At 35.2% G+C, this 22,955-nt stretch overlaps 1 protein-coding gene across 1 annotated transcript in view; it reads left to right on the top strand.

The window, feature by feature from the left end:
* The window catches only part of LOC131200267 (trifunctional purine biosynthetic protein adenosine-3-like), a 44,721-nt gene extending 21,766 nt beyond the window's left edge, over positions 1-22,955 (top strand). Inside the window, 17 exon segments of the mRNA XM_058186903.1 lie at positions 654-779; positions 2,209-2,296; positions 2,962-3,047; positions 5,441-5,609; positions 7,182-7,413; positions 9,568-9,662; positions 10,345-10,454; positions 11,198-11,396; positions 12,213-12,464; positions 14,251-14,403; positions 16,111-16,314; positions 16,586-16,714; positions 17,724-17,854; positions 19,636-19,777; positions 21,285-21,400; positions 21,792-21,958; positions 21,960-22,955. Coding sequence (XP_058042886.1) covers positions 654-779; positions 2,209-2,296; positions 2,962-3,047; positions 5,441-5,609; positions 7,182-7,413; positions 9,568-9,662; positions 10,345-10,454; positions 11,198-11,396; positions 12,213-12,464; positions 14,251-14,403; positions 16,111-16,314; positions 16,586-16,714; positions 17,724-17,854; positions 19,636-19,777; positions 21,285-21,400; positions 21,792-21,958; positions 21,960-21,984 — 2,424 coding nt within the window. The 3' untranslated portion in view covers positions 21,985-22,955.

Here is a 22,955-nt window from a genome sequence, read left to right as displayed (position 1 = left end):
GATGGTCAGGAAATAAATAAAATAAAATAATAAAATAAAATAAATTCCTAAATGAAATCAAAGGTTGGATTTTCAGGCAATCCAGTCCAGCCTTTATTTTAGTCATTCACAAGCATAGCACAGTTAGTTCAACAATTTCAAAAGAATAGTCAGAACCAGAATATTGGGTTTAAGAGTTCATACAATATCAAAATGAATATAAAATAAATTGATACAGTTTTGATATTTTATCAAATTAACGAAAATAAAACAGACTATGATTTTCAGTATTTATGCATAATTAGTGCTTATTTAGTCTTTTTCTGCAAGTCCCATCTATTTTAAACACACTATTTCAATCTTGTTAAAGTATGTGGGAATTGGACATTATTATTTGTCAGTAATAATTCCTTAGGTAAAATATTTGAAATGATAATGAAATTTTTATAAAATGTGTTTATTGTTTTTAAATATATTGACTTTTATTCAGAAACGCCAGTGGAAATAAATTAGTATATAAACATATTCTATACAACTTGTCTCTTGTTATAAAAAAAGATGTTACTTATAATTAAGAGCTGAATAATACTCAGCTATGTAAGTTTAATATCATGGTTATTCCCACCGCATTGTTCTTATGTCCTACTTATTATTTGTTTTTGTTTTTTTTACAGTGCTTGTGCTTCACAGATGGTATCACTGTGGCTCCTATGCCTCCTGCCCAGGATCATAAACGGTTAATGGATGGTGATCAAGGACCAAACACTGGTGGAATGGGTGCATACTGCCCAGCACCTCAGGTAAGGTACCTAATATGTCAGATTTCCTTAGGAAGCTCAGGAGAAGCCAGTAGCGGGTATTAGAATTCTGTATACTCTTCTTTGTTCTTCTTTTAGTTTTTTAAGAAAAATGAGTGATGTAAAATAATTGCCACCACTTTTCTTCATATCACTTCTTAATGGGATAATGGCATGCTATTGTATGACGAGGCAATGTTTATGTGATATTAAGTGTTCATAGGATATGATATAACAACATGACTTCTCTAATAAGATACTGTATAATAATTGGAATGAAACATGCCTTTGGGATTAAAAAACAAGGCAGAAGGGTGAAACAAGGCACAAGAAAAACTAAGGCCAGAAAAAAAAACCCCTAGGTTTCATCCAGCAGAAATAGCATTCATAGTTAATGCGTAACTAAAATGTGCTATAAATATTCTTCCTAAATAATGAATGGAAATAGTAACATAATATAATAAAAGATTCAGTCTTCTCAAAATATTAATACACTCTGCCAAATGATGTTTTATGTAGGAATTTTTTAGTCCCATGATTTGTTGCTGATAATTTTAAGTTGTTTCTTTGTCTGCAATCTGTAATCTTTTTTAACGAAGTTTAATAACATACAGATAGTCCTCAATTTACAACAATTTGTTTAGTGACCGTTTGATCACCTTTTGCAAGCTTCTGACAAGAAAAGTCAATGGGGAAGCCAGATTCACTTAACAACCATGTTACTAACTTAACAACTGCAATGATTTACTTAACGGTGGCACAAAAGTTCATAAAATAGGTCAAAATTCACTTAACAAATGTTTCACTTGACAGCAAAAATTTTGCTCAATTGTTGTCCTAAATCGAGGACTATCTAAATTTTTCTATGCACTTGCATTGAAAAAGGAGTGAGAGAAGTAGCTCATGGAAAAGGACAAAAGAAGCATATAGCCAGCAACCAAATTATTACCTTCCTGCTAAAGTGGTACCTATTTATCTACTTGCATTTACATGCTTTTAAACTGCTAGGTTAGCAGGAACTGGTGCAAGTAACAGGAGCTACGTAGGTCTTGAACTGCCAAGCTCCCAGTCGACAAGCCCTTCATCATAACTGTTTGGCCACTGCGCCCTTTATTAAAATAATATGGGTTCAGTTAAAGGATTGTTCCATATGGTGAGCTTTGTATGTTATGTTCACCAGCAGCAGTGCTCCAAGGCACTGGGGAAAAACTATTTCTGATCCGGAGACCTTTTATAACTGGAGCTCCTAAAATCCAAGCCTTGGATTGCTGCCCACACACTGGTCAAGTATTCTCTACTAGTGAGCTAGTTCTCCACATATTAACGGTGTTCACCTCCCACAATAATGTTGATCTAAAGTTCTCAAAATTTATACATTTTTTAAAATAGATTAATTTTTTCTTACAAATTTCACTTTCTGTAACACTTTTAGCTGTCTCAAGATCTGCTTTTGAAAATCAGAAATTCTATTCTCCAGAAAACAATTGATGGTATGAGAAAAGAAGGTATCCCATACATAGGTAAGTGGGAGGCTTGCTCCTAGCTGGTTGCTTATAATATAAACCCATTTTATATTAGTTGCCATACAAGTTTCAGAATGGAAAATGCTTACCTGTAAGCTTCTAATAATTACCATACAAAAAGATACAAGAATGCAGAAGGAGCAGGAAATCAGGTATTAGTACTTAACTAAGTTATCTAAGCTTTAGAGAGGAACCAGGCTTTATGTATTTATTTATTTTATATTATTTGTATGCTGCCTATCTCCCCAGTAAGGCAACTCTGGGTAGCCTACAAAATATTAAAAGATATATAGAAAAGAATTTAGAAATTTAAAACTTTGCAAAAAACCAGAACCAAGGTGGAAGACAGCACAGGGATGAGGTCAGTGGTGAACTACAAGCCAACCAACAAACCCAAATTTTAATACCCTTCTGGAAGGCCAAAAGGACGGAGCAGTTCTCATCTCTGGTGGTAGAGTGTTCCACAGGATTGAGATTACAGTGGGAAAAAGGTCTTCTCCTTCCAAAGATGTATCTTTTATGTAGGTTGTACATGTTATTATTGTTGAGTAACAATATTCAACAGTATTATGAACACAACGGTCAGTGTGATTGTTCTGCAAATATTTCTAGACAATTGTACCAGATGTGTTTGCCTTCAATATTTTTTGTTTTTCAATAAGGTGTGCTTTATGCGGGGTTAATGCTAACAAAAGATGGGCCTAAAGTTTTGGAGTTCAACTGTAGATTTGGTGACCCTGAATGCCAGGTGAGAATAATTAACTGTAATCTTTTATATGTCTGCATGTTCATATCATAGTTAAATAAGGTAATCAAATATGCTGCATACTGACTTAGTCAATACAATATTTAACCTCTTCGGAACCAATTTTAGATGAATACATTGGTATAGATTGCATAGTTTTAAACTGAATACTTATTTGGAATATACATTATTGATTTCAAAGTTTGTAGGACTTTAGAGAATTATTTACTAAAACAGCCATCGCTATCACCAAAGAGCTTTTCTTGCATCTTTTACCAGCATATATCAAATCTCAGTGTTTCTTAATTTGCCCAATTATAAAATTAGCAGTCTTTTCCCCTCATCCCTTGTGATATAAATCAGCAACTGGAGAGCCTGGGGCAAGTCTGACTCTTGGAGAAATAATCATCAACCAGAAGCCTTTATAAGTGATTGGAGAAATTAATGACTATGTTTGAGGGAGTACTGGCAATCCACTTAAAAAAATTGGTTGAGTCTTGGCTGTTATGTGTAGAACAGTTTCATCCAAAAACTCACAAAATGGTATGATAGAGATAGTCCTCATGTTATCATCATTCGCTCAGAGACCACTCAAATTGATTGTCATTTGTGATGTTCCCTGTCAGCTTCCCATATGCTGCTTTTTCTCCCAGGGAGCCCCACTACAGAATATGAGATCCCAGAGATCCCATACACTCTAGCAGCTCCTGCCTGTTAACTGTAGCACATGCCCCACCACCACAGCCTCCACCAATTTACCAACATGCTCCATAGTATCTGCCCAAGGCCCATGCCAATCTACCCCAGCTCCTGCTGAGTCACTGTGCTCCTTAACACCCATAGGTAGGTCGCGCACACTCATTGCACTCCTTGCCAGGAACTCCCACCTCTTCCCATTTAATGACTTACACCATCCTGTGGTTAAAACATCAAATAAGACTCCCAGGATTTCGGTTACTAAGCAATGCAGTCACATGACATCATACTTTACAACTGCATTGCTTAAGTGGCAGTTCCCATTGACCTGTCCTCAGTTCTCACTCACCCCCTCATGGCTTGATGTTTGTGGAGTTGCCATCTCAATATATTTCGAGGAAAGATTGCTTTACACCATTCCAATATTGTATAAAGGCAGAGTAGTCTCACTGTTCCGAGGCATTTTTAAATTGATTGAACTGAAATAGCAAAGGGATGTAGAGTTGAAAGAAGAATAATTGTCAAGCACCAGGAAAATCAGAAGATCCAGGCAGTTCAAATGGGTATAAATATTTATTTCAAGCTTAAGCTCTCTACAAGAATCTGAACTACTAATGGCCAAACCAAATTGGCAGTAGATAAGAATCAAGGGAATTGAAGGTGAGCTGGACTTAGAGTTCTTGTAGGTGTGAAGGGAGTCATGACTGTTTGATTCTTCCGTCAGGCTCAGCCTGGTCATCTCCTACAATAACCCTTATATACAATTAATTAATTAATTCACTCATTTATTCATTACCTGCTTGTATTTTTACAAGTAACTCAAGGCAGTGAATATATCCAACACACCTTCCCCTTTCTAATTTCCCCACAACAACCTTGTGGGATATCTTGGGCTGAGAGAAACTGATTGGCCCAAAGTCACTCTCAGTGGGACACCCTTGAGTCTCACCTCAGGCTAAAGTGGAACCCAAACTCACGGTCCTCTGCTTTCTAGCCGGGTGTTTTAACCAGTAGACCAAACTGGAATTAAAGCTGATTTATAGAAATAAGTGTCCTGAGTTGCATTGTGAACAAGTGTGGAAATATAAGGGATATTTTCTTCTTTAAAATTAATCTACTTTATTAAAAAAATCTTTATTGAATTTTTAATTCTATGCCATCAAATTAGATATACCATTAAAAGTATCAGCTCAAATGTGTTGATCTCAGATTCTAATAAGTACCATCTTGGTCATGATTTTGAATCTCAGTAAAACTGGCAATACATCTTTTTATTGGAAAGCAACAGCATCTTGTTTGTCTTATTCTTATAATTGTATTAATAATAACATATCAAATCTGACTAATTTTTTACACTTTAATAGAACTTCAAAAACTTCAGTTCTGATGACTGCAAGGATACATACAAGTAGTTTATATAGTATTGTGTAGTTTAGCATTGTATATTTCTTAGATTTTTTTCCCAACTCTCTAGTGTAGCCTATAACCCTAGGATTTCCTGGTGGTGTCCCATTCAAGCATTAATCAGTGATTTCTGAGATCAGCCAAGGTCAAAAATTGCCACAACTAGAGGAGAGCTTAAAGGAATATACTTCTTAATAAATATGCTTGGAATCTTCATATGCTTCTTTAATAGTATTATGAATGTCACATATTTTGCAGTTTAAATAATAACATAAATTTTGTCTCCATTTGTATAGGTAATTCTCCCACTTCTTAAAAGTGACCTTTATGAGGTTATGCAAGCAACCATTGATAAGAAGTTGTCTAACTGCATACCCGTTTGGTTTGAAGATCGTGCAGCTGTTACTGTGGTGATGGCTAGTGATGGCTACCCAGGAAATTATGCCAAAGGTTTGGAAATAACAGGTATGAAATAATCACATAGAATCCCAAGTGCAGCATTTTCAGTATTATCATTCCACTGGAGGCCATGTGAATTTCTTGGTACCATGCTAACTCAAATAACAAGAGTACTAACTTCAATCCATTTATTTTTTGAATGTGTTTAGCTTCTATATTAGAATATAAGCAGAAATAATAATGTTCTTTTCTATTAGAGAAGACTTTTGGTGCAGAATCTCAAAGAGATTCCCTCAGTAAGGCCGGCATACTGAAATGGACAAATTGTTATAAATGCACCTTTCAGATTCAAAATTATCTAAATACAAAATGTGCAAATAGCCCAAAGGTTTTTACTTAAGATTTGGACAATTACAATAGTTAAATATGGAAGATATAATCAAGTTGCTTACCATGTACATATGCTATTTGTGGTGCTTCAGGGGTTGAAGACATATATTATTTGAGTGGCAACTATATAATAAAGTAAGAGATCAGTAGGAAATCTTAAACCACACATTAGACATACAGCCTACCTGGATGCATACATTAGAATAATATATTTAATACGTTGTCAGAATTCAAATATAGCATATAATTTGACATTTTATCTGAATAAAACAGTACTATTGAGACTGTTGCATATATGGATCTTATTAAGGTAAATAATAAAAGTGATCAGGAATATGAATTCGATGTTCTTCTAATTTTGCCTTTTACTCTGTTATGTATAAACTTATAGCCTTTCATTTTGATATGACCTAATGGCTTATGGCTATTATTATTATGGATGGTTGCACAGTCAAATGTTTAGGCTAGATTTGACATTTTTGTCTACCAAGCAGGTCATTATTATGATTATAACTACTGCTACTTCTACAAGACTACTACTACAAGAGAAGACAAAATTGTATCAGAAATGGAAACTTATGACTTTCAGATGTTCTGGTTCACCACAAACCTCACAAAAAATATTTGGTAGTCAAGGTTTCCAGGTTTTGAGAGATCAATACCATGATATTGCTTAGGTTTTCCAAATAATTTTATCCTGTGTCCTAACTAAATTTCCCCAATGTAAAGTTCAAAAGTTCTGTTGTCCTGCAGTATTGTAGTTTATGTGGGATTTTAATTTAGAGGGGTCGGTTGAATGGACTCCTGTGAGGAGTCAATTGGTTGCCTCTATTTTGATTGATCTACCTCATCTGTTTGCTTTGGGTGACTTTGGGTGCCATCTGATTGGATAATCAAACATATCAAGCTCCATTGACCTGTTGACATCCCATTAATTGCGTACCAGGCTTCTAGGAATTCTCTGACTTTCCTGCTTTACATGTTCATATATTATGATGTAATTTAAATACATAAATTTTATGGAAACTGGTGAGAAAAACCTGGAAGTAGCTTGTCCATTATGTCATGTATGCAATTGTGTTTTTACTTGTGGTCTTTACCAATCAACAATAGCAGTAACAGAAGTCATCATAGTATTAGCAATAGTAATAATAATAGTAATTATGATAATATACACACAATAGCTATATGGCAAAAGTTTTTTAATATCTAAATTTTATTTAGTTTTAACATATTGTTTCCTTACAGGATTTTCTCAAGCTAAAGAAGAAGGTTTGGAGGTATTCCATGCTGGCACAACCCTAAAAGATGGCAAGGTGGTTACCAGTGGTGGAAGAGTCCTCACTGTGACAGCTATCAAGAAAGATCTTATATCTGCCCTGGAACATGCCAACAAAGGAGTTGAAATCATTCTTTTCAAAGGGGCCATTTATAGAAAGGATATTGGTTATCGGGCTATTGCTTTTCTTAAACAATCCAGGTATCTATTTGAAGGCAAAACTAAAAATTGATAGTTAAATTTAAGCAAGCAGAAGCCACACAAGTCATTATAAATTGCTGCTTGATTTAATTTTTATATAGTGAACTCTTGGTTTAATAGATCTCAATTAAGAAACTGGATCCATCTGAATGTAACATATACCCCCTTACCTGAACTATTTAGAGCCAGTTTGGTATCATGATTAATGTGTTGTCTCCTAGAAGCCCTCTGGGATTACACACCTTAGTTTCACATCCTGTCTCAGTGTACACCTTGACAGTTACTGCTGCCACAAAGGGGTGCCTTTTTTTAATGTCTTCTCCTTAGCTCTGGTTCCCCAGTTGAATTAGGAAATTCAGATCCTCCTACTTGTTCCCTTCTATGGAGAAATAGAACAATCTCACAAGAAATACATAGACCAATCTTTTTTGTTGTTGTTTTCGCTACAATTATATTAACAAAATTAGTATCTAATCCAGGAATTTGCTTAAATTTATCTGGGCTGTAACAAAGTCTTTTTAAGAGAATCCACCAAATATTAAAATTAGCATCAAAGTAGTATCAAGCATTTCTTGAGAACACAATCTTTTATATTGTATTAATAGTCTCCTGATAAAGCTTGCTTTGCTTGAAAGTGTATGGCATATCAGTACACTGCAAGACCAATCTTCTGTAATGCAATAAAGTTACTAACTGTGTCATCATATCTAGTTTTATTATTCTTAGTATTGAATAATTATTTGAAAAATGATATAAATCCACTTTGCTTTATTCAATGAAATGAATTTTATTTTGAAACTACCTTGCATTTTATTTTGAAGTACATATATTTGAACAGCTATAAGAGGACACTCATTATGAAAAGCTGTAGTACTCATTGCAGCAAAACTGGGAAAAAAAGTTTTAGAGCATTATTATCAGATTAAAGAAGGCAAAATGAATGTTTTATAAACTCTCATGGTCTATATCAAATGCAGGATTATAAAGTGGCTTTTTGGGCAGAAAAGCGTCTGTAAATTCAGTAAATTCAATGTAATATTTAAAGAGTTAAGATAGTCTTGTTTTTAAGAATCTTGTTAAAGCTGTCATGAGATGTGAATTTATCACTGGACTTTGCATTATGTTTAAATAGGAACTATTTTATTTAAACTGAATTATTTTGGTACATTCTTGATTGACAGTACTACAAGTAACACAATTTTGACATTTTGTGCTAATGAACCCTAATATTGATATTTTTTTCTACTGAGGTCTTAAAATTGTTTAAGTTATTAAACAGCTTTATCATAAGCATGGTTCAGAATTGCTAAAATCTCAAAGTATGGCTAAAAGAACATGATGTTTAGTTCTTCCACAAATTTACCCTTGACTGTAACCTGTAACCTTGACATTCCATATCTCAAATAATACTCTTCTTAAATAATTCTTAGATATTATTTAAATAGAATATTGTTTGAGGTATGGGCTGTATTAGGTTCCAGTCATGGGTAAACCTGTGGAACGATATCGCAAGTTGTAACAGTACTTTCACAAATGTGTGTGGAAGATATAAATTAACACACAATTACCTTTAAAAATTATGTCATATTTTAACTATTGGTTGGTAAGAGCTTTTCTTATTTTTTCTTGTTTGAATACAGTAGTCTAACTTAACAAAAATCAGTAGATAAATCTATGTAAAATTCTGTTGAAGACACACTTGAGTAAAGCACTTCGCAAAGGAATATTAAGAACCTTGTTTCCATGGGTTCTCAGTAATTCCATATACTATGATGGAGTGTTAGAGAACTATATTGTAATTCCCTCTGATCTTATGTTTGGTCGACATAATACACACCAGAAATGGCAGTCTTATATGTACTGGTACATAGCTACTGAGATTTGAAATCAAAATCATTATTATACCTTTGTAAAAATGTTTTTTTAGAACACCTAGCTTTAAAATACTTTTAAAACTATATTTTTAGAACACAAAACTGATTTTAGAACACTGGCTTTTAACAGCTAAATTTCTCTGTTACAGTATGCTTGTTGAAGGTAAAGAAGCAGGATGAGTAAAAAGTCCTTACAAATCTATACAGGCATTAGAAAATACAACTGCAAAATAGATTGTATATATGGGCAAATTGATAATTGGCTATTCTGCCTTTTTAGAGGCCTAACATATAAAGACAGTGGTGTAGATATTGCAGCTGGTAACACCTTGGTTCAGAAAATTAAACCTTTAGCAGCAGCCACATCTAGATCAGGTAAGATAACATATTCTTGTTACATTTTGTAGAATTATGAATTGTCAAACTTATGTTCATTAATATTTTCTAAGTACTAGATTTGTATTTTGCCATTGGAATTCTAGGGTGCAGAAATGACTGAATATTGGGTTACTACCAATTCCATTTGGGATTATGTATATAATTCTGATGCTTATTTCAGCAGGTGTTCTGTAAACTAATTAGCAATTAAAGAAATTCTTTGCATGTCTACTCAGGAGCCCTCGCTCAGGCTGATGGAACTTGTTGTTGGTATTGAGTAAGCCCTATTAAATAATTACTATTTGGTAACTGAGTTGACAAAGGAATCCAGATTAATTCAAGGGCAGTGGGGAAGGGAGAACAAGCTTTTATTTTGGCCTTCCTTGACATATTACCTAATTGGAGAAAGTTAAGAATTCTGGGAATTGAAATCCCAATTCATCTTGAAGGTGCCATGTTGAGGGCAGTTGCTTTCATTACAACCGGCTCATTTCCAAATAAAATCAAAATTAGTACCCACAAATCAAGAAAATCCACAATAGAAACAAATGTTACCCCATGTTTGCTGAAACCTATTTTTTGTGGGTTTATGTCAAGATTTGAACAATGGGGAAATCAAGCCAGAACGACAAATTGATAAATCTTATCATAGTAATAACCCTTTTCCAACACTTGATAGGCTGTAATGCTGAACTTGGAGGCTTTGCTGGCCTTTTTGATATAAAAGAAGCTGGATATAAAGATCCAATTTTGGTGTCTGGTACTGATGGTGTTGGAACAAAGCTCAAGGTAATAAAAAATGAAGGCATCTCATAGTTTTTTCTTTATTTTGGGGGGTATTTTGATGTTTATTTTTAGAGACGCTGGTTTAAGAAATCAAGTTTCATAAGAACCTCTTCATAATGGCTGTTAACAGTAGAATTGGGAGATCCAAGGTCAAATCCATCTTCAGCATGGAAATTTACTTCATGAATATGTGCCCCTTGCTTTTTCACTCACTCTACCTCACAGGGTTGCTGTTGTGAATTTAAAATTAAGGAGACTATTTGAAATTCTTGGAGGAAGGCAGCATATAAATCTAATCAATTTAGATCAGGGATTTCTAATATTTTTTGGCTAGTGGTATATTTAAAAAGTCAATATCTATGAGCAGTCTTCAAAAATGGTTGGTGTGGTGGACATGAAATAACAAAACATTCCTTTATTAGGTGGGAAATTACTACTGCTTGATACTTTTAGCTTCCCCTGTACAGTGGCATCCATGGACTCCATATAGGGAATTCAAAGTAGGGTATGCAGGGGATTCCATATTCTCTCCTTGAAATATCTAAAGTAGCCATGAGGGGATGGCCAACAAAACTGATCTATTCAGCAAAACCTTTTTGGAGGCTATAGCGTATTACTTTATTAGGGCTGGCAAACAAATGTACTATGGGGGGAAAAACTGGCAAAGGCACTTTTTGTCAAGCCTCATCAAGATGAGAATTGTAAAATGATCATGACATGCTGCTGTTTCTTCATTTTCATAACAGATTGCCCAGTTGTGTAATAAGCATAACACCATCGGTCAAGACTTGGTTGCCATGTGTGTCAATGACATCCTAGCTCAAGGAGCCGAGCCTCTCTTTTTCCTTGACTATTTTGCATGTGGGAAACTTGATGTCAGGATGGCTCAGACGATCATAGGTGGAATAGCAGAAGCTTGTAAACTAGCAGGCTGTGCTCTCCTTGGTATGGCTCTCTACTTCTATTATCACAATATTTTTTTCACCTTTGGAAAAGAAGCTGGGATTGTGGTTGGGAACCTACATGTTGTTGAGAATAATATATTACAAATATATCATATTTTACAAATATATTACAAATCCAGAAACAATGATTTTAGAATAACCATTGTTAAGCCAAAAACAATATATTTCTTTGTTACTAAAATCAAAACAACCTTTGATGACTTACAGTATATAGAAAAAATGCAATATTAAAATACTAAATTAATACAAGCACAATAGCAACATGGCTTAGCCCAGGGTGTTAAAACCAGGCATTGTTTTTGCAAGAGGTTGTCAAAATGGGAATTTAAAGCGACAGAGACTGGAATAGGTAAAATTAATTCATTGTTTTCCCCCCTCTAATATGCTAGTTTTGTATAGACAGTTCAGACATTGTACAGTTCAGTAGATTTACACCATATGAATCTTCTAGGTCTTTTAACTATACTAAGACAAGTTCCCTGGGACAATCTTTTTCTTTATGGGATTCTATTTCCTTGTTGGCTGGGAATTATTGGTATTGAAATCCCACAATGTAAAAGGAGTCTTAGCCATTTTTCTTTTTCCATTGTTGATTTATTTTCTTCTGCAGAATTGGTAGGAAAGAATAGGCAATATTTCATAGTAGGATTCCCAGGGCAGCACTATTCCTTAGAATTAAAACGTTTATGACATTCTAAACTTTGTCATATTATAATTATATAAGAATCCAGATAGCAAGATTACATAAAACATCACAATAACATTTTTCCATCCCCACCCCACTCCCAAACTCAAGGCGGAGAAACTGCTGAAATGCCTGGCATGTATCCACCTGGAGAATATGACCTTGGGGGATTTGCTGTGGGTGCTGTAGAACGAGGACAGATGCTCCCCCAGCTTGACAAGATCATTGATGGAGATGTAGTTCTTGGAATTGCTTCCTCTGGTATTCACAGCAATGGGTTTAGCCTTGTGAGAAAGATTGTTGAAAATTCCTCTTTAGATTTTTCGTCTCCTTCAGTGGGTGACTGTCCTGAACAAACACTAGGTAAGCTCTGTAAATACAGCATTTTCACGCAATATAAATATTAATTTCTGATTGTAGATTTAATATTTTTATACCTATGTTTATACAAATTACTTTGTAAATATTTTCCAAAAACTGCAATACTCATCTCTGTCCTCATTTTCCACCATTGTTGAATTGGGTAAACTTAAGCCAATTTCGGATTTCTGTCCCCAGCCAACATATCAACCACCGAATGCTATATCAGCTGCATTGATTTATAAGCTAATAAACCTACTTTATTCACTTCCAATACAACTGCTCCTATGATACACTTTTCAATTTCAGTGCAGACTATCCAGAGATACCCTAATTCAGTGCTCCACAACCTGCACAGGTTGTGGGGGGATAGTGGAACTGGGCTATGCGAGCAGTGGGCTGGGGTGCGCGGACATGCACACGCAGCTCGACTGCAAGTGGAACTCCATGTGCATGCACGCCGGCTGCCACTTATGCAAGTTGAGCTGCATGAAAGAGAGTTGAAGTGCATGCATGCACGCCGGCCTACCTCTCACACAGCCCGGTTCTGACTAGGCCACAGCCCTGGGGTTGGGATCCCCTGCCCTAATTAATCATCTTTCTTTCTCATTGGGATAAGTAGAGACACTTGTATCCTAATCAAAGTCCAAGAAGCTTCTTCAGTTCTAACGGACTGGTGTGGAATGGAAGGATTTATGTTCTTTGCAGTCATCTGGTCATTGGTACTCTGAGGGTTGAAAGTTAGCTCTCTGAGATTTGAGTAAATGGTGTGGAACCTTCTTGGGGCTGCAGTTCAATTTTAACATAGATGGCCTCTCAAAAGAGCAGCCCTCCTTCAACAGAGAGAGGAATAGGAGACTACCTATCTCCTGTATACAAAGCAGTTCTTTCAGCAGAAGCTTCTTGGATAGGAAGCAAAGTGTTTTCAAAGGAAAAAAGCCAAGGAAGTCCAGTTGCCTTTTGGAAAAAGGACTTTGGGGGCAACCATGACCTGGATGTTTTAAGAGTCTCCACAGACACCCTAATCAGAGCTGATATTCTGTTGTCTGCTCTGGGGAGACTTCATATTCAAATGGGTGTAGGTTGATAAAGGAAAGATAAATACAGAATGTCAATTTAGAATGGCAAATGAAGCAGATTTATTCTCACACAAATTTAACCCTCAACCATTCATGCATGGTACTACATAATATTCTTCCTGCTCAATGGAAATTGGGTAAAAGTTTTGCCATTGAAGGGACTCGTGCTTGGATCATTATATCACTACATTAGACTTTCTGCCATAAAGAAATCTTTTTCCAATCTAGTTCTAGATCATTCTCTGGATTGTAACACCCAAATTTATGTTATCTCGTTCCACCTTTATGTGGACTATAATTTACTCTCCTTTATCAACTTGTAGCAGGCATCCCTGGCCACAAAAGTTTCTTGGTTTTAATGAGGCACTTCAAAATGTACATATTTGTTCTTTCTGTGGGAATGCAGCTCTGTTCACATATTAGATATGAAATGCTGCAGGAGGAAAAGCAATGCGGCTAGATTCATTTGCAGCCTGAAACACACACGTACACGCTTCCTGCTGACCTGGAAACATATATGTTGGCTTTCTGCTCAGATAGGTACCTGTGCACTACATGGACAGATGACAGTCCCCTTTTTATTAACTGTGTGGACCTCTCTTAATGTGATTATTCTGTGAAAGAGGCATTTCAGTAATTCTAATTTTGGTTTGTTCTACTTCTGCCTTGGTGGATGTCTCTGTTGTTCCTTCATTTTTGGGGATTTACAGGAGAACAGTTACTCACACCTACTAAAATCTACAGCAAGATTCTTTTGCCAGTACTTCGTTCAGGTGATGTGAAAGCATATGCCCACATTACTGGAGGAGGGCTGCTTGAAAATATTCCTCGTGTCCTGCCATCATCAGTTGGTGTAGTTCTAGGTAAGAAAGCCTTTGCAACATTTGGAGAGTTCTTTTTTTTTTTAATTAAATATGATTTTACAGATACATTCTTAAGCATTCTTTACAGGATATTTTTTACCTTCTACAGGCCTCGTTCAGATTTCATGTTGAACTATAATTGTACCTTAACCAAAAACAATCTGTCTCTTTGGGTTGTATATTCTCCTAATTAAGAAAATTAGCAGCACCTGCATCTGAGACAAAAAAGCAGTATTACTTTATTTTTAAATTCTAGAATTGGGACAGATACAGCACAGCTGTCCTGTTCTTTACCTTGCTAAAAAAAATTTTTAAAAAAAACCCCATAGTATTTTGATAGGCTTATATGCATTTCATAGATAGGTAAGCTTTACAATCAATAGGAGAGAAAACATTGAAGCAAGGACATTTTGAGCGCTAGTGACCTGGAGGCTGAGCTATTAACAAACCAATTAAGAACAATGCTAGATGAATTCACAATACAGGTAGTCCTTAACTTACAGCCATTTATTTAGTGACCATCTGAAGTTATAATGGCATCCAAAAAGTGTTTTATGACCATTTTTCACACTTATGACCGTTGCAGCATCCCCTCGGTCACATGATCAAAATTTGGACAGTTGGCAACTGACCCATATTTATGATGGTTGCAATGTCCCAGGGTCATGTGGTCAACTTTTGCGACCTTCTGACAAGCAAAGTCAATTGGGAAGTCAGATTCACTTAACTATGCTACTAACTTAAAACTGCAGTGATTCACTTAACAACTGTGGCAAGAAAGGTCTAAAAATAGAGCAAAACTCATTTAACAACTGTCTTGTTGAAGAACAACAAAAATTGGGCTGAATATTTACTATTAGACTAGATTACTTTTCTCTGCATTCCTCTTCCCCAGACTCCCAGTTTAGATCTGCTTTTGAAGGTGAGAAATCATAACAGAATAATAGAGTTGGAAAGGATCGGAGGTCTTCTAATGCAACCCCTTGCTCAAGCAGGAGACCCTATACCATTCCAGATTGATTGTTCAGTCTCTTCTTAAAAGGCTCCAGTAATGGAGCACCCATAACTTCTGAAGATAAACTGTTCTACTCAGTAATTGTTCTAACTGTCAAGAAATTTCTCCTTAGTTCTAGGTTGGTTCTCTTCCTGATTAATTTCCATCCATTGCTTCTTATCCTGCCTTCAGGTGCTTTGGAGAATAGGCTAACCCCCTCTTCCTTGTGGCAGCCCCTTAGATATTGGGACACTACTATCATGCCCCCCTTCCCATCATTCTTTTCATTAAACCTGCAATAGTTCTTGATGTGTTTTATCCTCCACTCTCCTAATCATTATTACTTTTGTTCTGCATTCTTTTGAGAATTTCAGTATCTTTTTTAATATTGAGGTGACCAACACTGGATGCAATATTCCAAGTGTGATCTTACCAAGGCATTATAAAGTGGTACTAACATTTTGCACAGTCATCTAGAAGAGCACATTTTTAGAAAAGGGAAAATTTTGTTGTATGAGTTAGTCTTTCTATGATACTTTATAATCTAATGAATTTTCTCAATTGCTATAAGTAACAACCAGAGCAGATGTTTATAGTTCTTACATTTTATAAGCTGTATTCCAAATTTCATTTGAGCGCTACAAAGTTTTGACCATAACATTTCTTATTTGACTATAAATGTTTATTAAGATAAACATTCTGGCTATTTTCAGATGCCTTGGATTGGAAGATACCCAGCATCTTTTCCTGGCTTCAGAGGGAAGGAAATCTATCAGAGGAAGAAATGGCACGAACATTTAATTGCGGCATTGGTGCAATCCTCATTGTACAGAAGGAACTGGCTGGGAGAGTCCTAAGTGACATTCAGAGACATGAAGAGGCATGGTTGATTGGGAAAGTTGTGCATCATCAAGCAGGTCATTATGTTCAACCTCAATTTTCTGAGGATTACCTGTATCAATATAGAAGTTCCTATTTATATAACCATTAAATATAATATGTAGCTATATCTTAAATGCCATCATTATTTGGACCTACGTTAGGACTTTCCAGATGTTTAAAATAAAACTACCCTTTTTCACATATCTTGGATCTTCCTTATAATTTAATAGGAAATTGGTTATTTTACGGAACTCTTGTGCTGTAATCTGAATTATTTTCAGTTAATGTTTAATTTTTAATAAAAAGGTTCTGCTCATGTTGAAGTCAAAAACTTGCTCCAAGCCTTACAAGCAAATAGATTACAGTCCTTGCACAGCAAACAAATAAAAATGGAGCCACGCAAAACAAGAGTTGGCATCCTCATCTCTGGAACAGGTAAGTTCCTGTGTTTCCTTTTGCAAGAAATGCAAAGAAACTTTAAGCATCTTTCTTTCATTGACTGTACTTTTCTGACAGACAAGCTTAAAATAGATTGGTCAATATTAACAGGGAAAGTATCTTCTGATTCTGTATTGATTTGATCAACATCATAATTCATCATGAAAATAGATCAAGTCTTTGAGTCGGTGTTTTTTTCTCTGTTTAATCATCTGTGTCTCTCCTTTAATATAATTCATAGTGATAATTTACTTATTATCACTTATGGAACTCCACCCCTAATTTTTATATGCAATTTTGTGAGGGAGATTATTAAAGAACTGGAAAGTAAATATATCTTAGAAGTGTTCCTATCCTAAGAGAAGGGAGCACAATATACATATTTTTAATTTAGGGGTAGAGTTCCATTTGATTAATTTAGGAGGTGTTTCCTCTAATGTCTGTAACTGTTTTTGGAGTAGTACCGACATTGGAAAATATATGAACAGTATAGTAGAAAGTTTATTAGTAAGTGTAAATCATAATGTTTTATTTTAAATTTCATTTTATTAAAATTAAAATTATATTTTATTTAATTAATTTTTAAAAATTTGAGTACAAATAAAATTAGAATATCTATTAAATGCCTTATCTTATTAAAGTAAAATATATTGAAATGGGAATGCATTTTTAGTTGTGGCTAATGTTCATACTTTAACATTATTGTTGATTTTGAATGGATTGGAGTTTGTTGTTTTTTTTACAAAGGAAGCAGCTTTACCTTTTGTGAGGACTTGCCACGTGGCTATAATACTTAATTACATTGTTAATTATTTTTTTTATTTATTTTGTCACAACAATATATATAAGCATAAGCATTGTTAATTAAATTGTTAATTATATTGTTAGTTGTGCAATCACATGCAGAAAGACAGTCTAATGAGGAAAAATCATTGAATTCAATGTAGTTTATTCTTAGGTAAATTAAGGTTTTGGTTTAAGTTTGTTTTATTTGCCTATTTATCAGGTACTAATATGGAAGCTCTGATTGCCAGTGCAAAGAAGCCAAACAGCTCTGCGGAAATAGTAGTCGTTATTTCTAATAAGGCTGATGCAGAAGGACTTAAAAAAGCAGAAAGAGATGGAATTCCCACAAAAGTAAGTACTTTTTCATTAGCAATTTATCGTATTTAGTGGTTACTGTCTGAAATAAATAGCTAAACAATAGCGGGCCAGTCCATATAGAAAATGCCTGAGAAAGACAAAACTTGCCTTCTAGATTTATCACAGACAGCAGATTGAGCGCAGTTAAGACATCACAGTAGCCCATAAAGTAGGAAGATTGTGCATGACATGTAACAAATTGTAATTGGTTGGCAAAGCACCATTAGAAACCTGAATTAAAATTACGTTGATAGTGTTTTAGCTGACCTGGATTTTTTTGCACACAAGAAACACCGATCAGATGGAAAACACAGTTACAAGCCATGGTTCTAAGCCTTTTCTCCAACTTTCTACTTTTGTTCCATATCCTATTTCTTCATTTCCTGCTTGCCCCCCATCTTCTCACTTTGCTTTTTGTTTTTTGTGTATATCACTGTGGGTTAGTTGCAGTGGTGAAATCCAATTTTTTTTACTACCAGTTCTGTGGTACTGTGCGTGGCTTGGTGGGTGTGGTATGGTTTGGTGGGTGTGGCAGGGGAAGGATACTGCAAAATCCCCATTCCGTCCCCACTCCTGGGGGAAGGATATTGCAAAATCTCCATTCCCACCCCACTCTGGGGCCAGCCAGAGGTGGTATTTGCCGGTTCTCCAAACTACTCAAAATTTCCGCTACTGGTTCTCCAGAATCTGTCAGAACCTGCTGGATTTCACCCCTGGTTAGTTGTATTTGTCTTTTCATTGTACATGTGCAAGTAGATAAATGTATGAGAGAGTTTGTGTATGTTCAGCTATACTCTATGTGTATGTAGGACAGCATGCGGGGGTGAAATCCAGCAGGTTCTGACAGGTTCTGGAGAACCAGTAGTGGAAATTTTGAGTAATTTGGAGAACCAGCAAATACCACCTCTGACTGGCCCCAGAGTGGGGTGGAAATGGAGATTTTGCAATATCCTTCCCCCAGATGGGGTGGGAATGGAGATTTTGCAATATCCTTCCCCCAGGAGTGGGAAGGAATGGAGATTTTGCAGTATCCTGCCACACCCACCAAGCCACGCTCACAGAACTGGTAGAAAAAAAATGGATTTCACCACTGATAGCATGTATGCATTATCTGTATTTAACTTCATATTTAATTAGAAAGATCCATCCACTTTATATTTCCTATCTACTTTGAGAAAAGAGGCCTAGAATTAGGCTAGATGAGGCTCTTGTACCAGATTTTCCCTAATACAGGTTTTCCCCAATATAGAAGTTCTGACTTGGACAAGGGCAATTACTAGATGATGGGTTCTTTTTCGTCTGCCATGAATTGCCAGCCATAATGTTTGCCAGCCATAAACTCCAGATTACAACATAGAATTAATGTTATAGTATGTGGTTATCACAAGAGTAATTAAGAAGAATGTGTGAAACATTTTGACATACAATCATAGGGCATCCTACTCTGAATCTGTTTAATGGTTCCTGTTTCACTGTCTTAGTGTCCAGGGCCAATATTTATCATGTAGACAATGATATATTGTTCTTGATATATCTTATGCCTCCTTAAATGAATTCCAATTAATAAGATAAAGCTTGTTTAAGTATCAGTGTTTTTGTGTACTTAATGAAAGAATTATAAAGTCCGATTTCTCTAAACTTGCTCCATAGTCTATCAATTATCATGACTGAAGATGGTGGAAATTGAGGTCCAGTTTACAGTATTTGGAAGATGATGTCACTTACGATAATCTAGACTGCGCTACATCTGTTTTTCTACTGTTTTTGTATTTTAGGTAATTAGCCACAAGGATTACAGCAATCGTATAGAATTTGACAGTGCTGTTGATCAAGTCCTGAGGGAATTTTCAGTTGAACTGATTTGTCTTGCTGGATTTATGCGCATCTTATCTGGCCCTTTTGTTAGCAAGTGGGAAGGTGAGCACTTCTATGTTTTACATATCAAAGTTTGTTATAGAGTCACTTTCCTCGAAGCAGTAACTTCTTAATCATTTTACAACTCTTGAGAGGCAGATTTGAAGTGAATCCTTTTATTTCCCACAGATGCATCTTGTAAGTTAAAAACTGCACTGATGTAAGGGACAAAATCATTATTCTCCATTTTATCACTAAAAAAGGGACATGGCAAGAATCCCTCTATTGATAGCCATCTATTCTTAGTTGAGGGTAAAAGTCTTCCTATTTATTATTTCTTCAATTTAAATCAATGTATTGGTGATTTTTAAAAAAAAACATTTTGTGGCTTTCTTAGAATGAGACACAATTGACTTCTACTACCACCACCATATGATCACAGGCAGACATATCTTAGAGTAAGAAATATTAGAAAGCCCAACATGAAAAGGGCTGCCACCTCTTCTTTTTTTCCTCCTTACTTAGCAGGCTGCAGGAGACAAATGGTCATTTTAGACATCTGAATTGATCCCTTGCAATAGAAGAGTCTTTTGAAAAATATTGGGATGAGAAGGCAACCAGGAGAGTTATAGGCTACCCTTCAGAGCAGAGCCTTTATGAGCAGTATGATGAGAAGCTCAGGGAATACACATTGGTATTTCTTTTAAAAGAGACAATGAAGAAGAACAAGAACACATGAAAGAATTGAGTTTTTCTCTAAATGAAAATTTGTTCTACTGGCTTAATGTTTTTAAAATTGGAACTCAGGGGTCATGCCAGTTTGCTTCATCTGCTATACAGATGCAGTGTCTTAGAGGTCTGTTATAAATCTTAAAAGATTTATCTACAGACTGATTTTTACAAGTATCGGAGAAAGTCCAAATTTCAATTCCAAGGTTGTTATTCTAAGGATCACAATAATAGGTTGACGGCAGTTTTTCCTGAGATCTTGGAGAAACATTGCCAATCAGAATAGACAGTACTAAATTAGATGACAATTTGTTGAAGCATCATTACAATTGACTGAAAAGAGCTCGATAGATTTCAATCCAAATATGCACTGTATTGCAAATGTGATTAATAAGTGCTGATGAAAGACGATGATAAAAACATACATTGATGCTTATAGATTGCTGCTTCAAATTTGACATATTGCATTATATAGTCATAATTTTGACTTCAGTTCTTGAGTTGTGCTTTATTTCTCCCTTTAATTGAGAATTCCCACATACTATCTAAACAGTGGCCCATGAAAACAGAATTCTAAGTCATTGATTTAGCAATTTCTCTCTTACACCTACCAAGATTTATCAATAAGCTTTGCCTGTGGTTTCAGATTTTGATTTGACCACTTCCAAACCATAGTTTATCTGACAGCATTGGACAGGCATTACAGTTTCTACAATGTTTTAATTAAATGGGGGAAAGAGTGTTTTGATTGTATTTTTATGCATGCACATTAATGTGTATTTTAATTTTATAAATTAGAAAAATGAATTTTAACAGCAATGTATTCTCTTTTTTCCCCTAGGAAAAATTTTGAATATTCACCCTTCTTTGCTGCCTTCATTTAAAGGATCTAATGCCCATAAACTAGTCCTGGAGGCTGGAGTCCGTGTCACTGGCTGCACTGTCCACTTTGTGGCTGTATGTGCTTATTTTTATTACTCATTTGATCAATTTAATTTAAAGCTTTTGGCTATCAGCTTAACTGCTCATAACAGCTTTTGAGCGAAATATAGAAACTCAATATAAGGTAATCAGGGATCTGAGCTATAATCTTCTTGTTCTGACAAAGCAAAACTAAACAAGACATTAAAAATGTGCATAGAAAAAAAATACATACACATGGATTGTCCCCCCTAGTGGAATACTGATAAATATATTTCAAGAATAATAGATTTTCCCCCTAGATAAACAGGCCATAGTTGTTTGATCTTTAAGAATTTAGTTAGCCATTCTCACTGTATCCTTTGTTGTTGTAGATGACTTTAAATTACAGCCATCTTGCTAAAGTTTTTTATTCTTTTCTTTCCAGGAAGAAGTTGATGCTGGAGCAATAATATTTCAAGAAGCTGTTCCAGTGAAGATTGGAGACACAGAGAAAACTTTGTCAGAAAGAGTGAAGGAAGCAGAACACAAAGCCTTCCCAGCTGCTATGCAACTAGTGGCAAGTGGTGCAGTTCAATTAGGAAGAGATGGGAAGCTGGAATTTGGAAAAGCATAACTAAAAAATATACTATATAAAAACAGCAACAATTCTGGTGCATATTTTGGCTTCTGAGATTGACATAGGGCAGCAGGATTTAAAATTTTAACCAAACAACTCGGGGCAAAAATAAAAGAAATGAACTTGCTGAATTATACTCAAAATAGAACTAAATGGAGATAGGTCTAAGTGACAAGGCATTTGTATGCTTACTCCATCCACAGTATAACTGGTTGTTATCTGAAAACTATGTGAAGAGCTGCTTGCCACAAACTGCTTGTCATTTTACCTGTCTGTTACCTATCACAGAATTCTGCTTCAAGGGATCAGACTCTATGTTGAACTCAGGCCTAAGAAAGGCATCACAAAAAGAATAGGTCATAATCACAATTATGAATGAAGTATTTTAAAAGTATTAATTATAGCTTTTCCTACTAAATATTAAGATAATTCAGAATCAAGTTCCCTCTTTTTTTTCCATAATAATACTATCAAAAGTTTTTGTTTTGTAATCCTGTACTAAATACTCAGAACATAGCAGTAGCAGTATTATTGAACAAAGCCGTATCATTCAATGCCAGGTCTATATATAACTGACCTCCTATATGAGACAAATTTTTCCACCCCCTTTTCTAAATACATTGTACTTGAAACATCCAAATGGTACATTTTTTCCATCATGGAATCAAGCAACAGTCTTTTTCCAGGATATTTTTATCTTAACAGTTAATATTATGAAGACAAACAAAAATTAGAAAGTAAACGTGGAATTATGAATTCCTAAATAGTATCTACCTTTTTCAAAAAAGTGTGCAATTACTGTCTTTTAAAGTGAATAAACATTGTAATTCCACTGAACTATATTTTTGTTACTAACTTAAATGATCAGAAGTCAGGCTACATCAATTACTGTGACATTCCTTTTAACTTTGTTTTTATATCCAAAGATGATGTGATCTCAACTCCCAATCTAATAAAATGTTTCAAAATTCA

Source organism: Ahaetulla prasina, chromosome 5 (genome assembly GCF_028640845.1).
Source record: "Ahaetulla prasina isolate Xishuangbanna chromosome 5, ASM2864084v1, whole genome shotgun sequence".
Lineage (NCBI taxonomy): Eukaryota > Metazoa > Chordata > Lepidosauria > Squamata > Colubridae > Ahaetulla > Ahaetulla prasina.
Note: the sequence above shows the minus strand (reverse complement) of the source record. Positions and strands in the feature narration are given on the sequence as shown.